Genomic DNA, 22,870 nt, shown 5'->3' on the forward strand with positions numbered 1-22,870 from the left:
CGAGTGATTGTTAATCATACTGACGGTAAGATGTAGTACACACAAATGGTAACTATGTGAGGTGATGGATGTGTTAATTAGCTTGATTGTGGTTATCATTTCAGTGTATAAATATACGAAAACATGTTGTACACCTTAAATATATATAATTTTGTCAATCCTACCTCAATAAAGCTGGGGGAAAAAAGGAATGATGGGGGAAGAAAATGCAGTAAGTAGGATATAAAACTCTCAGCGTAAAAATATAGTCATTCTCAAAACTCTGATGCCTGGAAGGATAGTCACCAAATTGTTAACAGTGATTGCATCTGGAAGGCAATTGTATACGAGCTTCTTTCTGAAGAAAATGGTGACTATGGATTGGATGAATGGTGAATATGGCATGCCTGAGGTATAGTGAAGGAATAACTGACAAAAGCAAACATTACTTAAATTTTTTTAATTATGAAATAGTTTAAACATATAGAAAGATACAGAGAATAAAAACCCACAACCATCAATTTAGAACTGGCCAGTTATTTTTTAAAGAAATTAATGATTAAAAGATACCTCCCTTTGCATCCTTTCCTCAATCTCATTTTTCTCCCTCCCCAGAGGTCATCACAATTTGATGATTATTTCCATAAATGTTATTACACTATTTCCATATGGTATTTAGCCATGAAAAATATACATAGTGTTGATTTGCATGTTTTCAAACTTTATATAAATAAGTGGAACCATATCACACAAAATACCCTCTAGTTCGATTTCAATAGTTTCTGAGATGTATCCATATTGATAAAAGTATCTCTAGTTCATTAATTTCAATTCTTATTTAAACCCTAATGATTGTTTTGCTTACCCTAAACTTTTCATTTTCACAAACAACACTGAAGTGGGTCTTCATGTACATCTCCCTGAACACATGAGAGGCTCTGTAGAGGTTTAAGTGTGGAATTGCTGGGTCAAAGAGTATCCACATCTTCAACTTTACTAGATATTGATACATTATTCTTTTTAAAAAACTATTTTCAACTGCACTGTATGAATATTCCTATTGCTCCACATCTTCCCAGTAATAGGTACTGTGATGCTTTTTTTAATGTGATGATTTTGAAATAGTTCATTTTATTTTTTTCCCTTACTGCCATGATATACATTGTCAATTATTTTACTACTCCCAAATCCATCCTTTCTCTACTGGTATAAACCAACTTTATCATATGCAAAATTTCTACAAATAGATTAGATTCGATATTTTCTTGTTCTTTAGAATTCACACTTCATAGTTGAATTTCAAAACAAAGCTGTGAAATTAAAGGGCAAAAAGGCCCATTGAGGAATTTTGCTTGGAACTGCAGTGAAGTTGTAAATGAGGAGTAACTGATAACTTTGTTATTTTGAGTCTCTTCAGCCTAGGCTATATAATACCCTTCAATTTATTTTATTGTTCTTCAGTTTTCTGGGCCTAGAAAATCTATTGTTTTAACTCCATGAGGACATGGTCTTTGTATTGATCATGTTATCTCCTCATGTCTGAATCAGTGTGTGACAAACAGTACTCAAAATTCACTGAATGAAAGTATATATATGCATGTGTGTATATATATAAATGTAGTCAAACTACATTTGACTGTAGTTTTCTTTCCTCAGTCCCCTTTTGGTTTCAATTTTATAATCACTTGATAAAAATTTATATACTTTTTCTATGGGATGAAACAGTTTAAATGCTTTTGAAATCACCTAGATTCACCCATTCAATTACCTGGGATTGATGTCTTTTTATGCTACAGTATAAATTTGTTTATTGGGTTTTTGGAGTTAATTGCAATACTCTCTGTTCTTTTCTTGATCTAAATATAAGTTCTGCATTTTTCTCAGTGAATCTTCATTTTATTTAATTAGTATATCCAATTGTTTCTTTAGAAATCTCCTAAAACTGGTTGTGTTATAGTTCTACTACTTTTGTCTATATCAATTACTCACCTAGCGTACAAACACTCCCACATATATTCTAAAGTTTTTAGGTTTCCCCAGTTCTGACCTGCTGCTTCCCATGATGTTCTGCTTTATCCACTAAGGAATCTTGTTTTAGCTGTAAGGATTAAATGAGTTAATATATGTTGAGTATGTAGAACAGTGCCTGGTGCAAAGTAGGCACTCAATGCATGTTAGCTATTATTATTAAATTGAATATCTGCTATATTTGATGCACTATGTTAAGTACTCTGCATGCAAATTTTTTACTTAATATGCACCAATCTACAATAGACACTATTTCATTTAATACTCACGTTTCTACAATACAGTATCCTTTATTATCCCTATTTTAAGAATTAAAGAAAACCCTGAGGTTTACATAAGTCAAGCAAGTTACTCAAAATCACACAATGCTACAGTAGTGGTAGAGCTATGATTTTCCAGAATCTAAGCTCTTAGACCTGGGAAGTGCCTAGTGCCCAGAGAGACTGGAATAAAATAAGGCTGAAAGGTATCTAAGAACCAGATAATGAAGCTCCTCATAGACAGTTTTAAAGACTGTGGATGCTAGCTTAAGAACAACAGCAAGCCAAAAAAACTTTTAACTGGAGGCAGTGATGTGTGTATTCTTACACTTGAAAAAGATCAGTTTGGGTGCATGGTGGAAAATGAATTTAAGGGGACCAAATGTTGATACAGGAAGACCTGTTAGAAAGCTATAGAGTGATCCAGGTGAGATGAATCTTAGACAAGGATGACAACATTAGAGATGGAGAAAAGAGTATAAATTCCAGAAGTATTTTTGAGATAGTCTACAGGACTTGGTGATTGACTGGATTGGGTGGTGACAGTGACTCCCCAAAATGGATTCTCTGATGATGAGCAAGGTGTGCATGCTGTCTGAAGGTTTTCTTGCATTCCTTACATTCATAGGGTCTCTCTCCAGTATGGATTCTCTGATGTTGGGCAAGGGACCCACAGTAACTAAAAGCCTTTCCACAAACATTACATTCGTAAGGCTTCTCTCCAGTATGAACTCTCTGATGTTGAGTAAGGGATGAATCATTGCTAAAAGCCTTCCCACATTTAATACATTCATAGGGTTTCTCTCCAGTATGAACTCTCTGATGTTGAGCAAGGTAGGCAATCTGGCTGAATGCTTTCCTACATTGCTGACACTTATAAGGTTTTTCTCCAGTATGAATTCTCTGATGTTGAGCAAGATGTGAATTCTGGCTGAAAGCCTTCCCACATTCCTTACATTCATAGGGTCTCTCTCCAGTATGTATTCTCTGATGTACAGTAAGGTATGCACGAAGGCTAAACGCTTTCCCACAAACATTACATTCATAAGGTTTCTCACCAGTATGAACTCTCTGGTGTTGGGCAATAGATGATCTATTGCTAAATGCTTTCCCACATTCAATACATTCATAGGGTTTCTCTCCAGTATGAACTCTCTGATGTTGAGCAAGGTAAGCAAACTGGCTGAAGGCTTTCCTACACACTTTGCATTCATAAGGTTTTTCTCCAGTATGAACTCTCAGATGTTGAACTAGGTGTGCATTCTGACTGAAGGCTTTCCTACATTCCTTACATTCATAGGGTTTCTCTCCAGTATGAATCCTCTGATGTTGAACAAGATTTGATCTCTGGCTGAAGGCTTTCCCACATTCTATACATTGATAGGGTTTCTCTCCAGTATGAATTCTTTGATGAAGAGTAAGGGATGAGCTCTGACTGAAGACTTTTCCACAGTCATTACATTTCAAAAGTTTCTTCTCTGTATAGATACTCTTGGGCTTAATAGCCATTAATCTTTTTTTAAAGCTTTTATGTGTGTTATGTTTATGTACTTTCTCCTCTTTGGGGATTATCTGTTGTGTATGAAGTAGTGTGCTGGGATGGAAACTTCCCCAAGTTTTGTTATATTCTTGTCCTCTTTCATCAACAGGGGCTTCTTCGTGAGTGATTGTCTTTTCCTTGAAACATGCCTTCTGATTCACTGGTTGCCTCTCAAAGTGGCCCTCACATTTCCATTCTTCTTTCAATCTGGAGTACGCAAGGCCACAGCTTGTAAGTGTTTCTATTACTTTCTGAGATGATCGCACTTGATAAATGTCCTGCTTTGGGGTTAACTCTTCAGTCTCACACACAGATTCCCAGTCTGAAAAATAATAAGAAAAAAAATGTCTACTCTATTATGTACCAGAAAGTACATTTATGAAAGTAGTTCTGAAGTGTGTAAGAACAGAAACTGAAAATAGATCATAGAGAAACTTGAGGAGGAATGATTAGAATTATAAGAAAATCAATAAGGTAAATCTCAGGTCAAGAAGGACTTATGTAGGTGACTGGACTCAGTTATAATTTTAGGCATGTATGAATAATACAGGAACTGAAATAATCTCCATTTTTATAGTTACTTCTTTCAAGAACATTTATTGAACCTTGTACCAGGTACAAGGTTCTATATGCTTTCATATTGGAGTAAATGAAGATCCTTACCTTCATGGATCTTATGTTCTTGGGGGAGACAGAAAATAAATGCTAAATAAGTAAATTTTATTGTATGTTAGAAGGTACTAAGTGCTATTGAAAAAGAAAAGCAGGGTAAGAGAGATCAGGAGTGTTGGTGAAGTCAAAGTAGGAATCATTAATAAGTTAACCTTAAAGCAGGACTTCCCTGGTGGCACAGTGGTTAAGAATCTGCCTGCCAATGCAGGGGACATGGGTTCGACCCCTGGTCCAGGAAAATCCCACATGCCACAGAGCAACTAAGCCCATGTGTCACAACTACTGAACCCACATGCCACAACTACTGAAGCCTGCATGCCTAGAGCCCGTGCTCCGCAACAAGAGAAGCCACTGCAATGAGTAGCCCATGCACTGCAACAAAGAGTAGCCCCAACTTGCCACAACTAGAGAAAGCCCATATGCAGCAACGAAGACCCAACTCAGCCAAAAACAAACAAACAAACAAAAAATTAAAGCAAAGATTTGAAGGAAGTGAAAAAGTTAGTTACTTAGATATTTAAAGAAAGAACATCCTGGGCAGAAGAAACAGCCTAAAAGTAGAAGCATGTTTGGATTGTTTGAGGAATAGCAAGAAGGCCACTGTGGCTGGAGAGGACTGAGTAGTAGGAGATGAAGTCAGGGGGTAAAGGATAATCAGATTATTAAAGCTTTATAGGGCACCTAAGAAATTTGGTTTTACTCTGAGTGAGATAGAGAGCCACTGAAGTGGTGTGAGTACAGAAGTGATATCTAGTTATGATTTAATGAAAATACTGGAAGGTGGAAAGCAAGGGGAGAAGGAAGGGGACCTACTATTGTAGCAATCAGTGTGAGAAATGATAATGATTCAGACCAGAGAGGTATCAGTGGAGGTATACAGAGGTGGTCAGATTCTAGGTATATTTTATAGGAAAAGCCAGGAGGATATACCAACAGATTGGATATAGAATGTAATAGAAAGAGATGAGACAAGCATGTCTTCAAAGTTTATGGTCTGAACAATGGAAGGATGGAATAGCCATCAACATTGATGGGAAAAGCTATCGGTACAGCAAGCTTAGGTAGTGAGGTATAGAAGATCCAGAGTTCAGATTTAAACATCATAAACTTAATATGTCTTTTAGACTTTGAAATGGAAATGTTGAGAAGGCAGATGGACACATGATACTAAGTTTAAGGTAGAGGTCTAGGATAAGGGGTTGTTATCCAAAATATATAAATAGCTCATACAACTCAATATCAAAATAACAAACAACTCGATTAAAAAACGTGCAGAAGAACTTCTTTTCCAAAGAAGACATACAGATGGCCAACAGGCACATGAAAAGAAGTTCAACATCACTAACCATTAGAGAAATGCAAATCAAAACCACAGTGAGATATCACCTCACACCTGTCAGAATGGCTATCATCAAAAAGACCACAAATAACAAATGTTGGTGAGGATGTGGAAAAAAGTGAACCCTCCTACACTGTTGGTGGGAATGTAAATTGGTGCAGCCACTGTGGAAAACAGTACAGAGGTTCCTCAGAAAACTAAAAACAGAGCTACCATACGATCCAGGAATACCACTCCTGGTTATGCATCCGAAGAAAATGAAAACACTAATAAAAAAGATATATGCACTCCAATGTTCAGAGCAGCATTATTTACAATAGCCAAGATATGGAAGCAACCCAAGTATCCATCAACAGATGAATAGATAAAGATGTGGTATATATATACTGATACAATAGAATATTACTCAGTCATAAAAAATGAAATTTTGCCATTTGCAACAACATGGATGGACCTGGAGGGTATTAGGCTTAGTGATAAGTCAGACAGAGAAAGACAAATACTGTATGTTATCACTTATACGAGGAATCTAAAAAATAAAACAAACAAATGAATATAACAAAACAGACTCACAGATACAGAGAACAAACTAGTAGTTACCAGTGAGGAGAGGGAAGCAGGGAGAGGAAAGATAGGGGTAGAGGATTTAGAGGTACAAACTACTATGTATAAAATAAATAAGCTACAAGGATATATTGTACAGCACAGGGAATAGAGCCAATATTTTATAATTATATAAACGGAGTATAATCTATAAAATTTTTTAAAAAGTTTATGTATTTATTTGTTTATTTTTGGCTGTGTTGGGTCTTTGTTGCTGCATGCGGTCTTTCTCTAGTGGTGAGTGGGGGCTACTCTTCATTGCAGCATGTGGGCTTCTCATTGCAGTGGCTTCTCTTGTTGCGGAACACAGGCTCTAGGCACGTGGGCTTCAGTAGTTGTGGCACGCGGCTCAGGAGTTGTGGCTCGCAGGCTCTAGAGTGCAGGCTCAGTAGTAGTGGTGCACAGGTTTAGTTGCTCTGTAGCATGTGGCATCTTCCCGGACCAGGGCTCAAACCCATGTTCCCTGCATTGGCAGGCGGATTCATAACCACTGCGCCATCAGGGAAGCTCCTCTATATAATTTTTAATCACTATGCTGTACACCTGAAACTAATATAATATCGTAAATCAACTATAATTCAGAAAAAAAAAAGAGAAGTCTGGACTAGAGGTTTTTAAATTGGGAGTTGCCAGCATATAGATGGTATTTAAAGAGACTAAATTACTAAGAGAATGAGTGTAGATAGCAGAGAAAGGAGCAAGGAGTGAATCCTGGAGCACTCCAACATTAAGATATTAAGGAAAAGAGAAGAAACCCAAAGAGATTAAGAAGGACAAATGTAAGCAAGAAAAAATCAGGGCTGAGAACATTAATACCACATGATATTAAAGATTATAATAAAAATCAACTTGTTCAATGATTTATACTGAAGAAGTATAAAATACACTTTCACAGTAACATACACAGTTTGGAATATATTACTAAGAAATGTCACAAAGGGGATTCCCTGGCAGTCCAGTGGTTAAAGGCTCTACGCTTTAACTGCTGAGGGCACAGGTTCAATCCCTGGTCAGGGAACTAAGATCCCCCAAGCTGCGTGGTGTGCCCCCCCCCCGCAAAAAAAGACAGCTAGTAATAGTAACCATTAATAAGAATTATCTTTCTTTATATACAAAGTATACATTGGGACTTGCAAAATACCACATATGAATAATTAGATAAATAAAAGAATAGAATATAGAATAGAATATAAAAGCTATGGGGGAAATTACTGTACTATTTATACTTCTTTTTTTCAAATAAGAATATTATTTTGCAATTTTAGAATCAATTTTAAAAAACAATAGAAGAAAGCATAAAGAAAATAATTAGTCTCAGAGGATATCTTTAACATTGACAACAACAACAACAATGAAGAGGGAAAAAACCCTAGAAATAAACTTTATAAGAAAAGAACAAAAGCTTTACAATTCTGATGGACCACCCCAAAAAATTTGAATAAAGGGAGAAGATACACACTTTGCTTTTGTATATGAGGAACCAACAATGTAAAGCCACAAAGTCTGACTAAATTTACCTATCATGTCCGTTCAATTACAGTCAGAGCCTATTGTGATTTCTTAAAAGAACTGTGCAATAAAGAATTTGGCAGACCTTTGTCCCTATTTCCCAGGAGGTAACCTCTAAGCCATCTAAACTCCTGGAAGGAGTGTCTTTGTTATTCATGGTGAGCCCTTTGGACTACACATGATGGTTAATACTAGTAAGGTGACTCATGATGAGCCCCTAGATAGTTTTTGCTAATGAGATAGATGACTCAGGCTGGAGGCTAACCATGCTGGAAAGACGAACCATATGATTAAAGGGTTGGAGCGTTGAGCCACCATGATATCAGTCTGACTTTTGGGAAAGGAAGGAAGGCTGGAGATTGAGTCATGTTGGGTAATGATTCACTCAATCATGCCTACATAATGAAACAAAACAAACAAACTCTGGACACTGAAGCTTGCGAGAGCTTCCCTGGTTGGTAATATCCTTTTGAATATTGAGATGCCTGGTGGGCCCTCAGGACAACAGAAACTTCACATTTGCAACTCTCCCAGCCCTCACCCTTGGTGTTTCTCCTTTCGGCTAGTTCTGATTTGTAGTCTTTGTTACAGTAAAGCTGTAATGATAATATATAGCTCTTGCTCTGAGTACTGTGAGTCATTCTAGTAAATTATTAAACCTGAGGGTGACTGTAGGCACTCCCAAACATGTAGCCAGCGGGTCACAAATGAGGGTGGCCCTGAGGATCCCCTAACTTGCAGCTGGTGTTTGAAATAAGCACAATCTTGTGGAATGCTGTCCTCTCAGATTTTGCAGTTTGGCAAACTCACTGCAAAAAAAAAAAAAAAGTTTTTTTTTTTTAAGGAATTCCCTGGCAGTCCAGTGGTTAGGACTCGGCACTTTCACTGCGTTGGGCCCGGGTTCAATCCCTGGTTGGGGAACTAAGGTCCCACAAGCTGTGTGACATGGCCAAAAAAAACAAAAGCACCATGAATAAAAAAAAAATTTTTTTTTAAATCCTAACATTCATCAAGAAAATAAACATGAATCCAGGATAAACTATATGTTAGCCATAAAATAAGTCTTAATAAATTTCAAAAGATTGAAATCAAATTATCTTTTTTTTTTTTTTTTTTTTGCGGTACAAGGGCCTCTCACTGCTGTGGCCTCTCCCGTTGCGGAGCACAGGCTCCGGACACATAGGCTCAGCGGCCATGGCTCACGGGCCCAGCCGCTCCATGGCATGTGGGATCTTCCCAGACCGGGGCACAAACCCGTGTCCCCTGCATCGGCAGGTGGACTCTCAACCACTGCGCCACCAGGGAAGCCCTTAACTATCTTTTTTAATCGTAATGGAATGAAACTAGGAATCAATAGCAAAAGAAAAATTGGAAAATCCACACATGTGTGGAAATCAAACAACACACACTTAAACAACCAATGGGTCAAAGAAGAAATCACAGAAGAGTTTAAAAATATCTTAAGACAAATGAAAATAAAAATATGACATACCAAAATTTATGGGATGCATCAGAAGCAGTGCTAAGAGGGAAATTTATAGCTGTGAAGGTTTACATCACAAAGGAAGAAAGATCTCAAATGAACAATATTAACAAACTAGAAAAAGAGCAAACTAAGCCAAATCTAGAAGAAAGAAGAAGATAATAAAGATTTAAGCAGAGATAAACCAGATAGAGAATTAAAAAAGCAATAGAATCAACTAAACCAAGAGTTGTTTTTTCAATAAGATCGACAAAACTGATGAACCTTTACTAAGACTAAGAAAAAAGAGCAGTTCAACTAAAGTCAGAAATGATTCTAGCCAGAGCAATCAGGCAAGAAAAACAAATAAAAAACATCCAAATTAGAAAGGAAGAAATAAAATTGTTTCTGTTTGTAGACAACATGATCTTACATGTAGAAATCCTAAACACTCCACAAAAGAAAAACAAACACCTGTTATAACTAACAAATTCAGCACAGTAGAAGAATACAAAGTCAACACACACAAATCAGTTGCATTTCTATACACTAACAATGAACAATCTGAAAAGAAAATTAAGAAAACAACTCCATTTACAATAGCATCAATAAAGAATAAAATATTTAGGAATTAATCAAGAATGTGAAAGACTTCTACAATGAAAATTACAAAACATTACTGAAAGAAATTAAAGATATAAATAAATGAAGAGGGGCTTCCCTCGTGGCGCAGTGGTTGAGATTCCGCCTGCCGATGCAGGGGATGTGGGTTCGTGGCCCACTCTGGGAGGATCCCACGTGCCGCGGAGCAGCTGGGCCCATGGGCCATGGTTGCTGGGCCTGCACATCCAGAGCCTGTGCTCCGCAACAGAAGAGGCCACAGCAGTGAGAGGCCCATGTACTGAAACTAAAAAATAATTTAAAAAGTAAAATAAATGAAGACATTCTGTGTTCATGGATTAGAAGTTAATTAGAATTTAATTAGAAGGGGTTAATTTCCAGAAGTTAATTAGAAGTTAAGATGTCCGAACTACACAAAACTATCTAGAGATTCAATGTAATACCTATCAAAATCCCAATGCTTTATCCAGAAACAGAAAAATTGATCCAAAACTTCATATGTAATCTCAATGGACCCTGAATAGTCAAAAGAATCTTGAAAAGGAAGAAGAAAGTTGGAGGTCTCACACTTCCTGGTTTCAGAGCTTATTACAAAGCTACAGTACTCAAAACAGTGTGGTGTGACATAAAGATAGATATATATACTGATGGAATAGAAAACAGAGAGCTCAGAAATAAACCCTCACATATATGGTCAAATGACTTTTCACAAGCATGCCAAGACCATTCCATGGAGAAAGGACAGGTTTTTCAATAAATGGCGCTGGAAAAATTAAATATCCACATGCAAAACAAAGAAGTTGTTACACCATATACAAAAATTAACCCCAAATGGATCAAAGACTTAAACCTAAAACTTAACACTAAAATAATCTTAGAAGGAAACATAGGGAAAAATCTTCATGACATTATAATCGGCAATGATTTCTTGGTTATGATACCAAAAGCACAGGCAAGAAAAAAGTAGACAAATTGGAGTTCATGAAAATTAAATACTTCTGTGCATCAAAGGACATAATCAACAGAGTGAAAAGGCAACCCACGGATAGAATGGGAGAAAATATTTACAAATCATGTATCTGAAAAGGGGTTAATATCCAGAGTACATAAAGAACTCCTAAAACTCAACAAGAACACAATTAGATTATCAGACTGGACAAAAAAATGTTTAGCTATATACTGTTCACAAAAAGAACACATAGAAAGTAAGAGAGTAAAGGGGTGGGAAAAACTAAACTAAGGAAATATTAACAAAAGAAGGCTAATATAGTTATATTAATATTAAGCTAAATAGTTAAGGGAAGAATCATCACTAGATTTAAAGAGTAACAATAATATAAGAATTCACCAGAAAGATAATCCCCCAAACGTATCACCTTATAAAACACTTTCAAAATACTGCTCAAAGAGATTTTTTTTTAAATCCATAAAGACACAGAAGAGTTGACCAGCACAATTAATGAGCTTAATCCAATGAACATATATAAAATGCTGTACTCCACAAGCAGCACACAGACATTCTCCAGAACACACAGTATATTTACCAAAATTAACCCCTAAGATGTAAAAGAGGTTTCAAAGTATTTCAAAGAATGCATGTTAACTAGACCGTATCCTCCAATCACAATGTAGTTAAACCAAACAAAAACCTTCAATTTGCAACTTAAAGCTTCCAAATAATTCATAGTCAAGAAAAAAAATCAATGGAAATTAGAAAATGTTAAGATATACAATGATAACAAAAATGTTACATACCAAAATATGTGAACTATATTCCTAATATAGTCTTAAATGCTTATAATAGAAAAGAGAAAGCCTCAAAAACACTGAATTATCTAAGTTTAAAAGCCAGCAAAAAAGAGAGAGAAAATAGCATAAAAAATATAGGCGGAATAAAATAGTAGAGGAGAAATACATGAAAAAATTTTAAAGATAAATTAGAGAGGATCAGTGAAGTAAAAAATGTCTGAAAACATTAATAAGTTGAAAGATTTGTTTCTCCCTTTTTAGAAGGAAAAAGAGGTCATATTTACATATACTACCAACTTCAGATAAGAAAAAATAATGAATAATTTTATCTAATAAATTTTAAAACTTATATGAGAATTATAAATTTTTAGAAAAAAACCATAACTCCATGACTATAAGAAGAATAAAAAACACAAAATCTTATAACAGAAATTGAATTAATAGTTTAAATTCTTTTCACACACAAAAAATCCCAGGCCAAGATGAACAAAGTTCTACCAAACATTCAAAAGACAAATTTGTAAAATTTTACCCAAATTCTTCTAAGGAAGAAAAAGAGGAATACTCACCAACAGATTTTATGAAACTAGGACAATCCTGATTCCAAAATCTGACAAGAAGAGTACATGAAGGGAAAAACTGAAGGCCAACCTCACTGACAAACATAGATGCAAAATAACTAAACAAAATATTGGCAAATAGCAGCTAGCTATGAATGGAAAAGATGAAGATGGGTTTGTCTCAGGAATACAAGATTGGTTCAACATTAAATGTGTAATTCACTACATAAACAGATGAAAAAGTAAAAATCATCTAATCATCTACAGTTACAAAAAAACATTAAAACTCAAAAGCTTTACACAAACAAAACTCTAGCAAACAGTAATGAAAGGGTATCTACCAGAAACATTTAAACATCAGAATTATTAATTACAAAATATTAAAGCACTTTCATTGAGACCAGAAGTTGATAAAAATGCCTGCTATCACTACTTTGGTTCATACCATATTGGTGATCTAAGACAGGGTAACAGAAAAAAGAAATTAAGGGTATAAGAAATTAAAATAAAGGAACTGCCATTATTCACAGACATGCCTGCCCACAGAAAAATCCAAGGAAATCTAAAAATTACTAGTATTAATGGGAGAGCTTGGCAACGTTGCTGGATATAAGGTCAAAGTACAAAAGTTAACTTTATTTCTATGTATGAGCAACAAATTGAAAACACAGACAACATTTAACACAGGAACAAAACTAAAATGCCTAGGAATTAATCTAATAGAAGATGTGCATGTCCTTTATGGAGAAAATTATAAAACACATTTGAAGGAAATTTAAAGACCTAAGTAAATGGAGAGATAAACTATGTTCACAAATAAAAACAAATTCCAAAATTGATATATAGAATAAAATTTAGACCAAAAGCCAATAGCTTTTTGTTGTTTTCTAGTGGAAATTGACCTAAATTTAGTTAGATGGCCAAAGGGCAAACAAGAAATTCTGAAGAACATAAACAAGGTATAGGGACTTACCCTAACAGATATTGAAGTATTACATTAAAATATTTAAGATAGTGTGGTACTGGCGTAAGAAAACAGAGATCAATGGAATGGAACAGAGCTCAAAATCAGACCCATAAATATACTATAACCTGATATATTAAGAGGTAACATTCAGAACAATAAGCAAAGAGAGCTCACTTCTTCAGTAAATGTCTGAGACATTTGATTTTAGAAATTAAATACTTCAATCTCAAAAATCAATTTCAATTGGATTATGGCCCTAAATGTAAAAGGAAAATCTTTAGAAGACAATTTGAGAACACCCATATGACTTCAGAATATAGAAAGGTTTCTTAAAACAAAATATCAAAATCAAAAACATAAGCTACACAAATCAAAACCACGAGATATCATCTCATACATTTCACAATGGCTATCATTAAAAAGACCACAAATAACAATGTGAAGAAAGGGGAACCCTCTTGCACTGTTGGTGGGAATGTAAATTGGTACAGCCACTATGGAAAACAGTACAGAGGTTCCTCAGAAAACTAAAAATAGAACTACCATATGATCCAGCAATTCCACTCCTGGGTACATATCTGAAGAAAACAAAAACACTAATTCAAAAAGATACATGCACCCCAATGTTCATAGCAGCATTATTTACAACAGCCAAGATATGGAAGCAATCTAAGTGTCCATTAACAGACGAATGGATAAAGATGTGACATATATACCTATATATATATGTATGTGAATATATATAATGGAATACTACTCAGTCATAAAAAAAGAATGAAATTTTGCCATTTGTGGGTATTAGGCTTAGTGATAAGTCATACAGAGAAAGACAAATACTGTATATTATCACTTATATGTGGAATCTAAAAAATAAAACAAACAAATGAACATAACAAAACAGAAACAGACTCACAGATACAGAGAATGAGCTAGTGGTTACCAGTACAAAGAAGGTATGGGGGAGGGGCAGGATAGTGGTAGGGGGTTAAGAGGTACAAACTACTATGTATAAAATAAATAAGTAGGAATTCCCTGGTGGCCCAGTGGCTAAGACTTGGCGCTTTCACTGCAGTGGGCCTGGGTTCGATCCCTGGTCAGGGAACTAAGATCCCACAAGCCACATGGCACAGCAAAAAATAAATAAATAAATAAGCAACAAGGATATATTGTATAGCACAGGGAATATAGCCAATATTTTATAACTTTAAATAGAGTATAGTCTATAAAAATATCAAATCACTATGTTGTACACCTGAAACTAATACGATATTGTGAATCAACTATACTTCATAAAAAATATATATATTCCCCAAACTGAACAAAAGACTTGAGCAGGCACTTCACAGAAGAGGAAATCAAAATGGCCATTTATATATATAAAAAGATGCCAAATTTTTTTAGTAGTCAAGGAAATTCAGATGACAAGTATAAGGAGATAATATTTCATACCCATCAAAATTGCAAAAAATTTGTCAATTCTGAATGTGGAGCAATGAGTACTCTTACACACAGCTGTTAGCTGTTAGAAATGTAAATTAGTACAAGTAATTTGGAAAGTAAAATAGCATTATGCAGTAAATTCCTGGCTATATTCTCTACATGAACTCCAGCATATGTACACCATCAGTCATGTATAATAAGGTTCATAGCAGTAACATTTATAATAACATAAAACTGAAACAACTCAAATGCCCTTCAATGCATAAATTGTGATTTTTCACAGTAGAATACATTATATTTCAACAGGAAAAAAAAAAATTCAATAAAAAATAGTCACTAAAATCAATATGGATGAATCTCAGGAATATAATTTTGAGTTGAAAAAAGTCAGAATTATCTGTATACTATATTTCTAATATATTTCCATATATAAAAAATTGAAAACATGCAAATATAAGTATTTTGTTTAGGGCTATATGGCACCAACAATAAAGAAAAGTCAAGAAATGATAAGCAAAATTGTAGGATAACGGTTACCCTAGTGAGTGGTAGAGATGGTCCAAGAGTAGGGAGTGATATATCGCTAGGCAGGGGCCCTTGAGGGCCTAAAATGGCACTGACAACCTTCTATATCCTAAGTTAAGAAGCAGGTACATTTTTTGTTATATTATTACCTAAAGTACATATTTAGTCTAATATATTTATGTGTGTATGACTTATTTAATAATAATAATTAATAAATAAAATTTAGCCATGTATTCTTTGATACTACAGTTCCATATCAAAATTTTTCCTTAGAAAACTGAACATGAACATAAAAGACTGGGGAGAGGTAGTGGAAGGGGTGGGGATGGGTTGGGGAGTAGTGTTGACAGAGATGTTTACAATGACCCTAATTTTCTTCTGAACTTTAAGTCCTTCATTTCACCTTAATGCTTCCTATGCCTATCTGAAAATCCTTCTTACACCACAAAGCTAACCTCTTAATCTCTTCTCCCTCAAATGTTTTCTAGCTTTTGACCTTTTTTGTTTTGGCCACACCACACCACATGCAGGATCTTAGTTCCCTGACCAAGGATCAAACCCATGCCCCCTGCAGTGGAAGTGAGGAGTCTTAACTACTGGACCATCAGGGAAGTCCCTGACCTGTGTTTTTGTTAAAGACCATCTTCCCAACTAAGCAGACTCCTCTCTCACCTCTCTCTGAGCTTCCTTCATGTCAGCTTTCTTTTCATGTGTGCCATTTTCAGCCATATTTTATCACTGCTACAAGCCTATCAACTATTTGATTATTTACATAAACGTATAATACCCTAGCATCTTGCAAGTACTCTGTTTAAAGTACAAATTCAATAAATGTTGATTAAAGGAATGAATGAACTGACCATTAAGAGAAAAATGAGACATTTAGAGATAAACTACTACTATTATAATACTAGCAGCTAACAGCTTTTGAGCTCATAATATGAGATAGGAACTGTTGAAAGCACCTTAAAAATATTATCCCATTTTATAGATGACAAAACAAAGGCACAGAGAGGTTAAGTAACTTGCCCAAAGTTCCACTGCATGTAAGTGTCAGGATTTGAACTTGTTACTTCAGTTACAGCTCTTTGTGGTTCATCAAAAGTTCAAAAGTTCATCAGATTAGGAAAAGATTTTTTAAAGACTGGAAGAGGTTTATGAGACTGGGAAGGAAGGGGACTCAGAATAGATAAGAGGGGGCAAAATGTGAAAGGACAGACAGTTTAGAATATCAACTTTGGGAGAACACACTAAAAGGACTCAAGCTTCTACTAAGACCTAGGACATTTGAGAGGAACATGCCAACAACAAAGAAGAGTGAAGAGGTGTGATACCTTTGAGTCAAGCTGGGCTGTCACCTGCAAAGGTTTTTGCCTGCCTATTCCTCTTCACTCACCTGAGCACAAGTCTTTTGTCAGCTCTCTCTTTACCATCCAGGGCTCCTTCCCTTGTTCCAACAATAATATCACACTTGGTTTAGAAAAGCAAAGTCCTGCATGTAAGAAACAGAATTTGGTCATGCTGTAGATATCCCAGAACTCACATCCAATTCTTTGATCATCAGGGAAGAGGGAGCTTGCAGTAAGCCAGAGAAAACTGTGATAAGGACATGTATTCAAAGGACAGGGAAGTTGAAGCTTCCAACACAGATTAATAATAGACCTGTTCACTGCCAACTCCACAAATATTAACCCGTTACTTTGGCACAGGCAGCAGACTTTCAGCCAAGCACTACAGATGCTATCCAAAAATTCACAACAATGGTGGTAGCAAAGTGCCCCTTATGAGTACAAGCTCAATTTTACAAGAAGATATTATTACCCAGTGATACCAAGATCCTGTAGTTCTCCAACATCACATTACTGTACAGATGCCTCTGAGAAGAATTCAGACAATCCCACTCCTCTTGGGAGAAGTCTACAGCCACATCTCTGAAGGTCACCAACTCCTGAAATGAAATAAATAAATGAAGTGAAACAACCTCATCTCTTCCCATACTCACCTCATTCATTCTGCCCCAGGCACACAGGGCTCTCCCATATATTACATTCTCAAATATGTCAAGAATGTTCCCCCTCAGGGCTTTTGTGCTTCTCAGATCATTCTGTATATAACAAAAGCAATGCTCTTACCCAAGTTGCCTATTCCCCTAACCCTCCTTATTTTTCTATATGGTACTTATTTTGTTATTTATTGTCTGCTCCCCACCTCCATTAAAATGTAAAGTCCATGAGGGCAGAGTATGTTTTTGTTTTGGTCACTGCTATATACCAGTTATAGAACAGTATCTGGCACACATGAGGCATTCAAATACTTGCTGAATAAACTAAATTAATGAATGAATGCTTTGCAAAGTTCAAGAAGCTATAAGAGGATCAAAAATGAGACCATAAAGTGCTTGCTGTATCTCTGAAAACTGTTCTAGATCAAGCAAAACAAATGATCAATTCCATTAAAATTCAAATACTTTTATAGAGAGTACTTAAAATTTTGTGTAAAGAAATGAGTGTTCCACTCATAATACTGTTTTTTTTTTTTTGCGGCACGCGGGCCTCTCACTATTGTGGCCTCTCCTGTGGCGGAGCACAGGCTCCGGATGCGCAGGCTCAGCGGCCATGGCTCATGGGCCTAGCCGCTCCGCGGCATGTGGGATTGTCCCTGACCGGGGTACGAACCCGCGTCCCGTGCATCGGCAGGCAGACTCGCAACAACTGTGCCACCAGGGAAGCCCCATAATACTGTTTTTGCTTATAGGGGCTGAGTAAAGTTCTTAAAAACTTGGAGCTATGTTATGATTCAGTTGGATTCCAGGTTTCTATAATGTGACCACCTGATGAAAACTAACATACATTATGTGTTTGTGTGTGGGGATGGATACACACACACACACACACACTTGTAAATTGTTTTCTTTTCTTACAAAATTAGAAGAGGTGAATCTGTCAAAGCAAGATTTTTAATTGGGCATTTGATACAATTTTGTCATAGTTTAAAAAACTGTCTCTACAAAATAAAAATTCTTAAAGTGTTTTTTCAACACACAGTAACTTTTCTTCTTATTTAATTATATGAAGTCGTTTGTGAATTTCTCTCTCTGCCCTAGCAATAACATCCTTCATATACTGCAGAAACGCTCCTGTTAAGAGTTAGTTTCATGTGGTACACATGCTTCCAAAAATGTTTTCCTTAGCTTACATAAATATGTATAATAAATGTATAAATTTTTTATATACAACATACACATTTTTTCACTGAGTCTTTAATTTATACAGTCAATGAAAATAATTACAATGTCAACATAAGGAGCTTAAACTCTAATCTTAAAATATTTGACCTCTAACAAAGAACCTCTTAAAATATTTGAACTCTAACCAAATACTTGGTTTCAAAATCCATTCATAATTATAATCAAACCAGTCTAAAGAAAGTCAACAGTTCCCTTAACGTTTTTGCCTTACAGGAACATGATTCCCAACGGAGAAGACAACTTTCCCTGAAGCCCTGTCATGTGGTGACTGTCTTATTTCTCACATCCCTTGTACACAGCACATGGAGGTGAGGTAGGTGACCTCTTTGCTCCTTACACTTGTTTCCATACCATTGCCCCACCCTCTTTCCTAAAATATACCTAGTTTTCAACCTCATGAAATCAGGCTATGTCACTATCACTTCTTGTTTCCATTATCTACCAATTCCTCGTAGATGCAAATTCTCTGTCATTACTTGAACACTTCAGCATCTAACTCACTGTTACTCTCTCCAATGGTACTCCCATTAAACGTACGGGAGTACCCATATGTTTCAATATCCATATAAATAACCCTCCCAACAGCCTGGCCTCTCAGTTCTCTGACCCCATCTTCTCCAATAAGCCTGTCTTCCACACTTCTACAGTCGCTCACTTCATGATCATGCCCTAGACCTTGTCGTTACCAATAAGTACAAAACCCTCCATAATCCCAACTCTCCCACTCTCACTTCTACCTCCTATATTCCAGTTTTTTCCCTCTGGTACCCCAATTAGGATAATTCTTCCACCACACTAGAACCTACAAATCATTGATCTCACCACGTTTTCACTGTTCTTCACTCCCACATACCCTCACTTCCTAGAACAACCATTTGTTATAATCACCCCCACGCATATACCCTCAACTGCCCGGCTCCCTCTCACTTAACTATACTCACCTGGTTAAACCACAGCCATCACTCAGCATACTCTGTTTCTGGAAGCTGCACAGCTGAACTTTGCTAGAGAAATCATGCTAATTGGTCTCACTTTAAATTCATGATCACTAACTTCCAGGGGGCCAAAATGATACATTTCTACCTACATACATGATATATTTCTCTAGTCCATTCATTTCCCCCACCCTCCTAAATGACCATTTGATACTTTCTTCTCTCTCCTCAATCTTCAATACCTCCCCCCCCATCCTTTCTCTCAGCTAAGGATCTTGCTTTGTCTCACTGAAAAAACAAAGCCATTTTAAGAGAATTTCCACAAATTCCCACAACATCTACACATCTACTTGCATCTGGCCCATAAACTCTAACTTGATCCTATTACTATAAATGAACAGCCCACTTTCCTAGCAAAGGCCAAACCCCTCCACTTGTATCCTAGACCTCAGCTGCTCTCAGCTTCGCAAGCAGTGTTCCAGCAATTCCCTCCTCTCTCCTCTTCATCTTCAATTTCCCTTTCTATTGAATCTTTAACATCAGCCCACAGACATATACCCATCTTTTAAAAACCTTGTTGACTACAGTTTCTCCTTCAGTTACCATTCATTTCTCTTCTTCCCTTACAGCTAAACTGTTTTAAAGAGTTGTCTATACTTTCCATTGTTTCTCTCCCTGAAATGAGGAAGAATGACATAATATGACATACGTAACAGGATCACTTTGGCTGCTCTGTTGGGGATAGCAATAATCCAGGTGAGAGATATTGGTTTATACCAGAATAGAAACTGGTGGTAGTAATAGGTGGTCAGATTTTGGATATATTTTGAAGGCAGGACAAACAGAATTTCCTAATGGAAGACTTTTAGCTTGAACATCTTAGATGGGGAAGTATGTAAGAGTTTTCTAATTGATTTTCCTGTTTCTATTCTTGTCCCATTCAGTTTATTTTCAATAGCAGCCAGAGTGATCCTATTAAATGGGAATCAGATCATGCCACTCCTATGCTCCCAAACTTCCAATGGCTCATTTCACTCAGTTTGAGACATCTAAATTTGAGGTATCCATTCCACAACCAAATGAAGATGCTGAGTAGGCAGTTGGATATATGAGTCTGGATTTCTGGGCTGTATACAATTTGGTAGTTGTTGACATATAGATGGTATTTAAAGCCGTGAAACAGAGTGAGATCAACAAAGGAGTGTAGACAGAGCAGAAAAGAAGACTAGGATTAAGCCCTCTTAGTTAATAGGTGCTTAGCAAAAATCTGATGAATGAATGAACATTTGGACAGAGACCAGAATGAAGAAGTTGGTCTGTATCTGGGGGAACAGCATTCTAGGCAGAGGGAACAGTAAGTGCAAGGCCATAAGTTAAGAATGTACTCAGATCACTACAAGGAAGCTAGTGTGGCTGGAACCAAGTGAGTGAAATACAGAGTGGGAAAAATTAGATGAGGTCAGAGGGTTAGCCAGGGACGAGTTTATGTAGGGCCTTGCAAGCCAAGGCAAGGACTTCAACATTTATCCAGAATCAGGTGGGAATCCATTGGAGGGTTTTAAGAAGTGACATGATTGGTCACCCAGAAAAGTTTCAGCAGAAGGAAAATTAATGTCTGCTTGTTTTGAAAAGCAGGAAAATATTTCAGGAAAGAGAAAACACCAGCTCACCTGGTACATGGCTTTAAGAAGTCCAACAGCCATTCTTTCCTCCCCTTGACTCTTCTCTTGGGAAATGGCAGTGTCCTTAGATGAGTGAGATGGGTAAGAGAACATGAGAAACTAGGCTTTCCTTGCAGCATCCAGAATCACTAGCTTAGAATTTTTCTGCTTCTCTTTCCTCTGTTGCACCCTTCCCTCCAATAGAGAGAAGGCAGAATGGAGACCTAGGAATCTTCTTGCATGCAATTTAACCTGTGCCTAAATCACTTCCTAATTTATTATTTTAACAAGAGATTTTCTAGATTTTACAAATAAAAACTCCAAGTAATGTAATCATTTGCATAAAGACACACAGCTAATAAATAACAGCACCGAGATCAGATAAAGGTCTTCCTGATTCCACTTTCCTTCTCCTCTCCAGTAGGTCAGTGGTTCTGAAACTTGGTGGCACACTGGCATCACCTGGTTAGTTTTAATAGATACTGGTGGCACAGAGTCTCACTCAGCGCCCCCCCCGCAAAAAAAAAAAAAAACCCACAACATACACACACACTCACAGATTCTTAAAAACTACAGCGCCAACCACCATCTTACACAGATCACAGCGGCCACGGGTACGGGCAGTTTCACACCGTCACCCTCTCCCATAGCCCCCAGCCTCAAATACTAGGGTATCACAACCGGTGATCTCACACTCCAGTCACAAAGAAGCCGAGGATACAGGAACAACGGGAGACAGAGAGTACCCTCCCGCCCCCGCTCACAGTCTCGCCCTCTGTGGCACCAACCATCGACTCACTCGCACCCACAGTCACACAGATACGATGTGTACAGGCACATCGGGTGGCAGGCTCACGCACCGTAAGGTCTCAACCCCGTCTCACACGAAGAGTCACACAGAAGGCCCGGGGACCGACGTCAGGGTGACCCACAGGCCGCTCCTCAACCCACTTCCTACCTGCAGAACTGAAGTGCCGGAAGACCAGGTTCAAGCCCGGAAAACTCGGGTAACCTCCTCTCGGGCCCACCTCCTGCCCTGAATCTGAGGGAACCCAGCCTCCGCGGGCCCGGAAAGAAACGACCGGGCCTCCGGAGGACACAAAGGCGCAGCGGGCCCAGTGCTCGCGGGGGCCACTGGGAAATGTAGTCCTGACCAGAAAAAGGCTCGGCGCCCGGGAGTTCAACTCCCACAGCTCAGCTCCTCTGGGGGTTCGTAACACCGCCCCCTGTGCCCCGGCTCTTGCCACGCTGACCTCTCCTTGGCCTTGCAGAAGGAGCCTGGAAGTCCCGATGATTCCTCTCAGCTCCGAGCCTGGGTCTGCCACAGAGACTGGCCGAGCGTCACACTAGACGGTCTGGGATTGAAGTGCGCAGGCACAGGGTTTCGGTTCACCTCCCTAAGCAACGCAGCAGAGAATTACAAGCCTTGGGCTAGTCGCAGGGGGCCGGGTGGTGTGTGGGCGCGCGCTAGTGCGCTCGCGTCTACACAAAGTGCGTGAAGAGTGAGTCCCTCTCTTTGAGCTGGGGAACCTGAAAAAAGTGTGTGGTGTGTGGTGGGCAGTTGGGAGTGGAGTGCGCAGGTGCATTCTGCTTCCACCCAGTCCCGCCTTCCCTAGGGCGTTCTTTCTCAGGGAATGGTTTACCTTGAAGGCAGGAGGGGAGGGGTCAGGGTAGAGAGTGTCATCCTGTGCATATGGTTCCTGTGTTTGTGATTTAGTGACGGTGGATGTGACTGTGTCCCCTCTTCCTAAAATGGCTTCTATGTCGGGTATC

The 22,870-nt window shown here is 37.6% G+C and overlaps 1 protein-coding gene across 4 annotated transcripts; it reads right to left on the reverse strand.

Moving 5' to 3' along the window:
- Positions 1-439: 439 nt before the first annotated feature.
- ZNF570 (zinc finger protein 570) lies at positions 440-22,161 on the reverse strand. Of its 4 annotated transcripts, none has more exons than XM_082677950.1 (5): positions 22,056-22,161; positions 21,107-21,181; positions 17,076-17,202; positions 16,651-16,746; positions 440-4,129 (listed from the first exon to the last, which is right to left on the reverse strand). In XM_082677950.1, the coding sequence occupies exons 2-5, from the start codon at positions 21,137-21,139 to the stop codon at positions 2,775-2,777; spliced, it is 1,611 nt and encodes a 536-aa protein (XP_082534076.1). In that variant the 5' UTR covers positions 21,140-21,181; positions 22,056-22,161; the 3' UTR covers positions 440-2,774. The 4 variants fall into 4 exon arrangements, with proteins under 4 accessions (XP_082534076.1, XP_082534077.1, XP_082534079.1 ...); XM_082677951.1 differs by having other exon boundaries at positions 21,958-22,069; XM_082677953.1 differs by lacking the exon at positions 21,107-21,181.
- Positions 22,162-22,870: the final 709 nt, after the last annotated feature.

The sequence above is a fragment of the Grampus griseus genome (genome assembly GCF_964374135.1).
Source record: "Grampus griseus genome assembly, chromosome: 19".
NCBI lineage: Eukaryota > Metazoa > Chordata > Mammalia > Artiodactyla > Delphinidae > Grampus > Grampus griseus.

Bases quoted from the DNA above. Each gene is read 5' to 3' on its own strand.
- ZNF570 (XM_082677950.1), bottom strand. From the start codon at position 21,139: ATGGCTGTTGGACTTCTTAAAGCCATGTACCAG. The intron at 17,203-21,106 runs GTGAGCTGGTGT...ATTTCATTTCAG, and splicing joins TTCTTAAAGCCATGTACCAG to GAGTTGGTGACCTTCAGAGA. The intron at 16,747-17,075 runs GTAATAATATCT...TCTTACATGCAG, and splicing joins CAGGATCTTGGTATCACTGG to GACTTTGCTTTTCTAAACCA.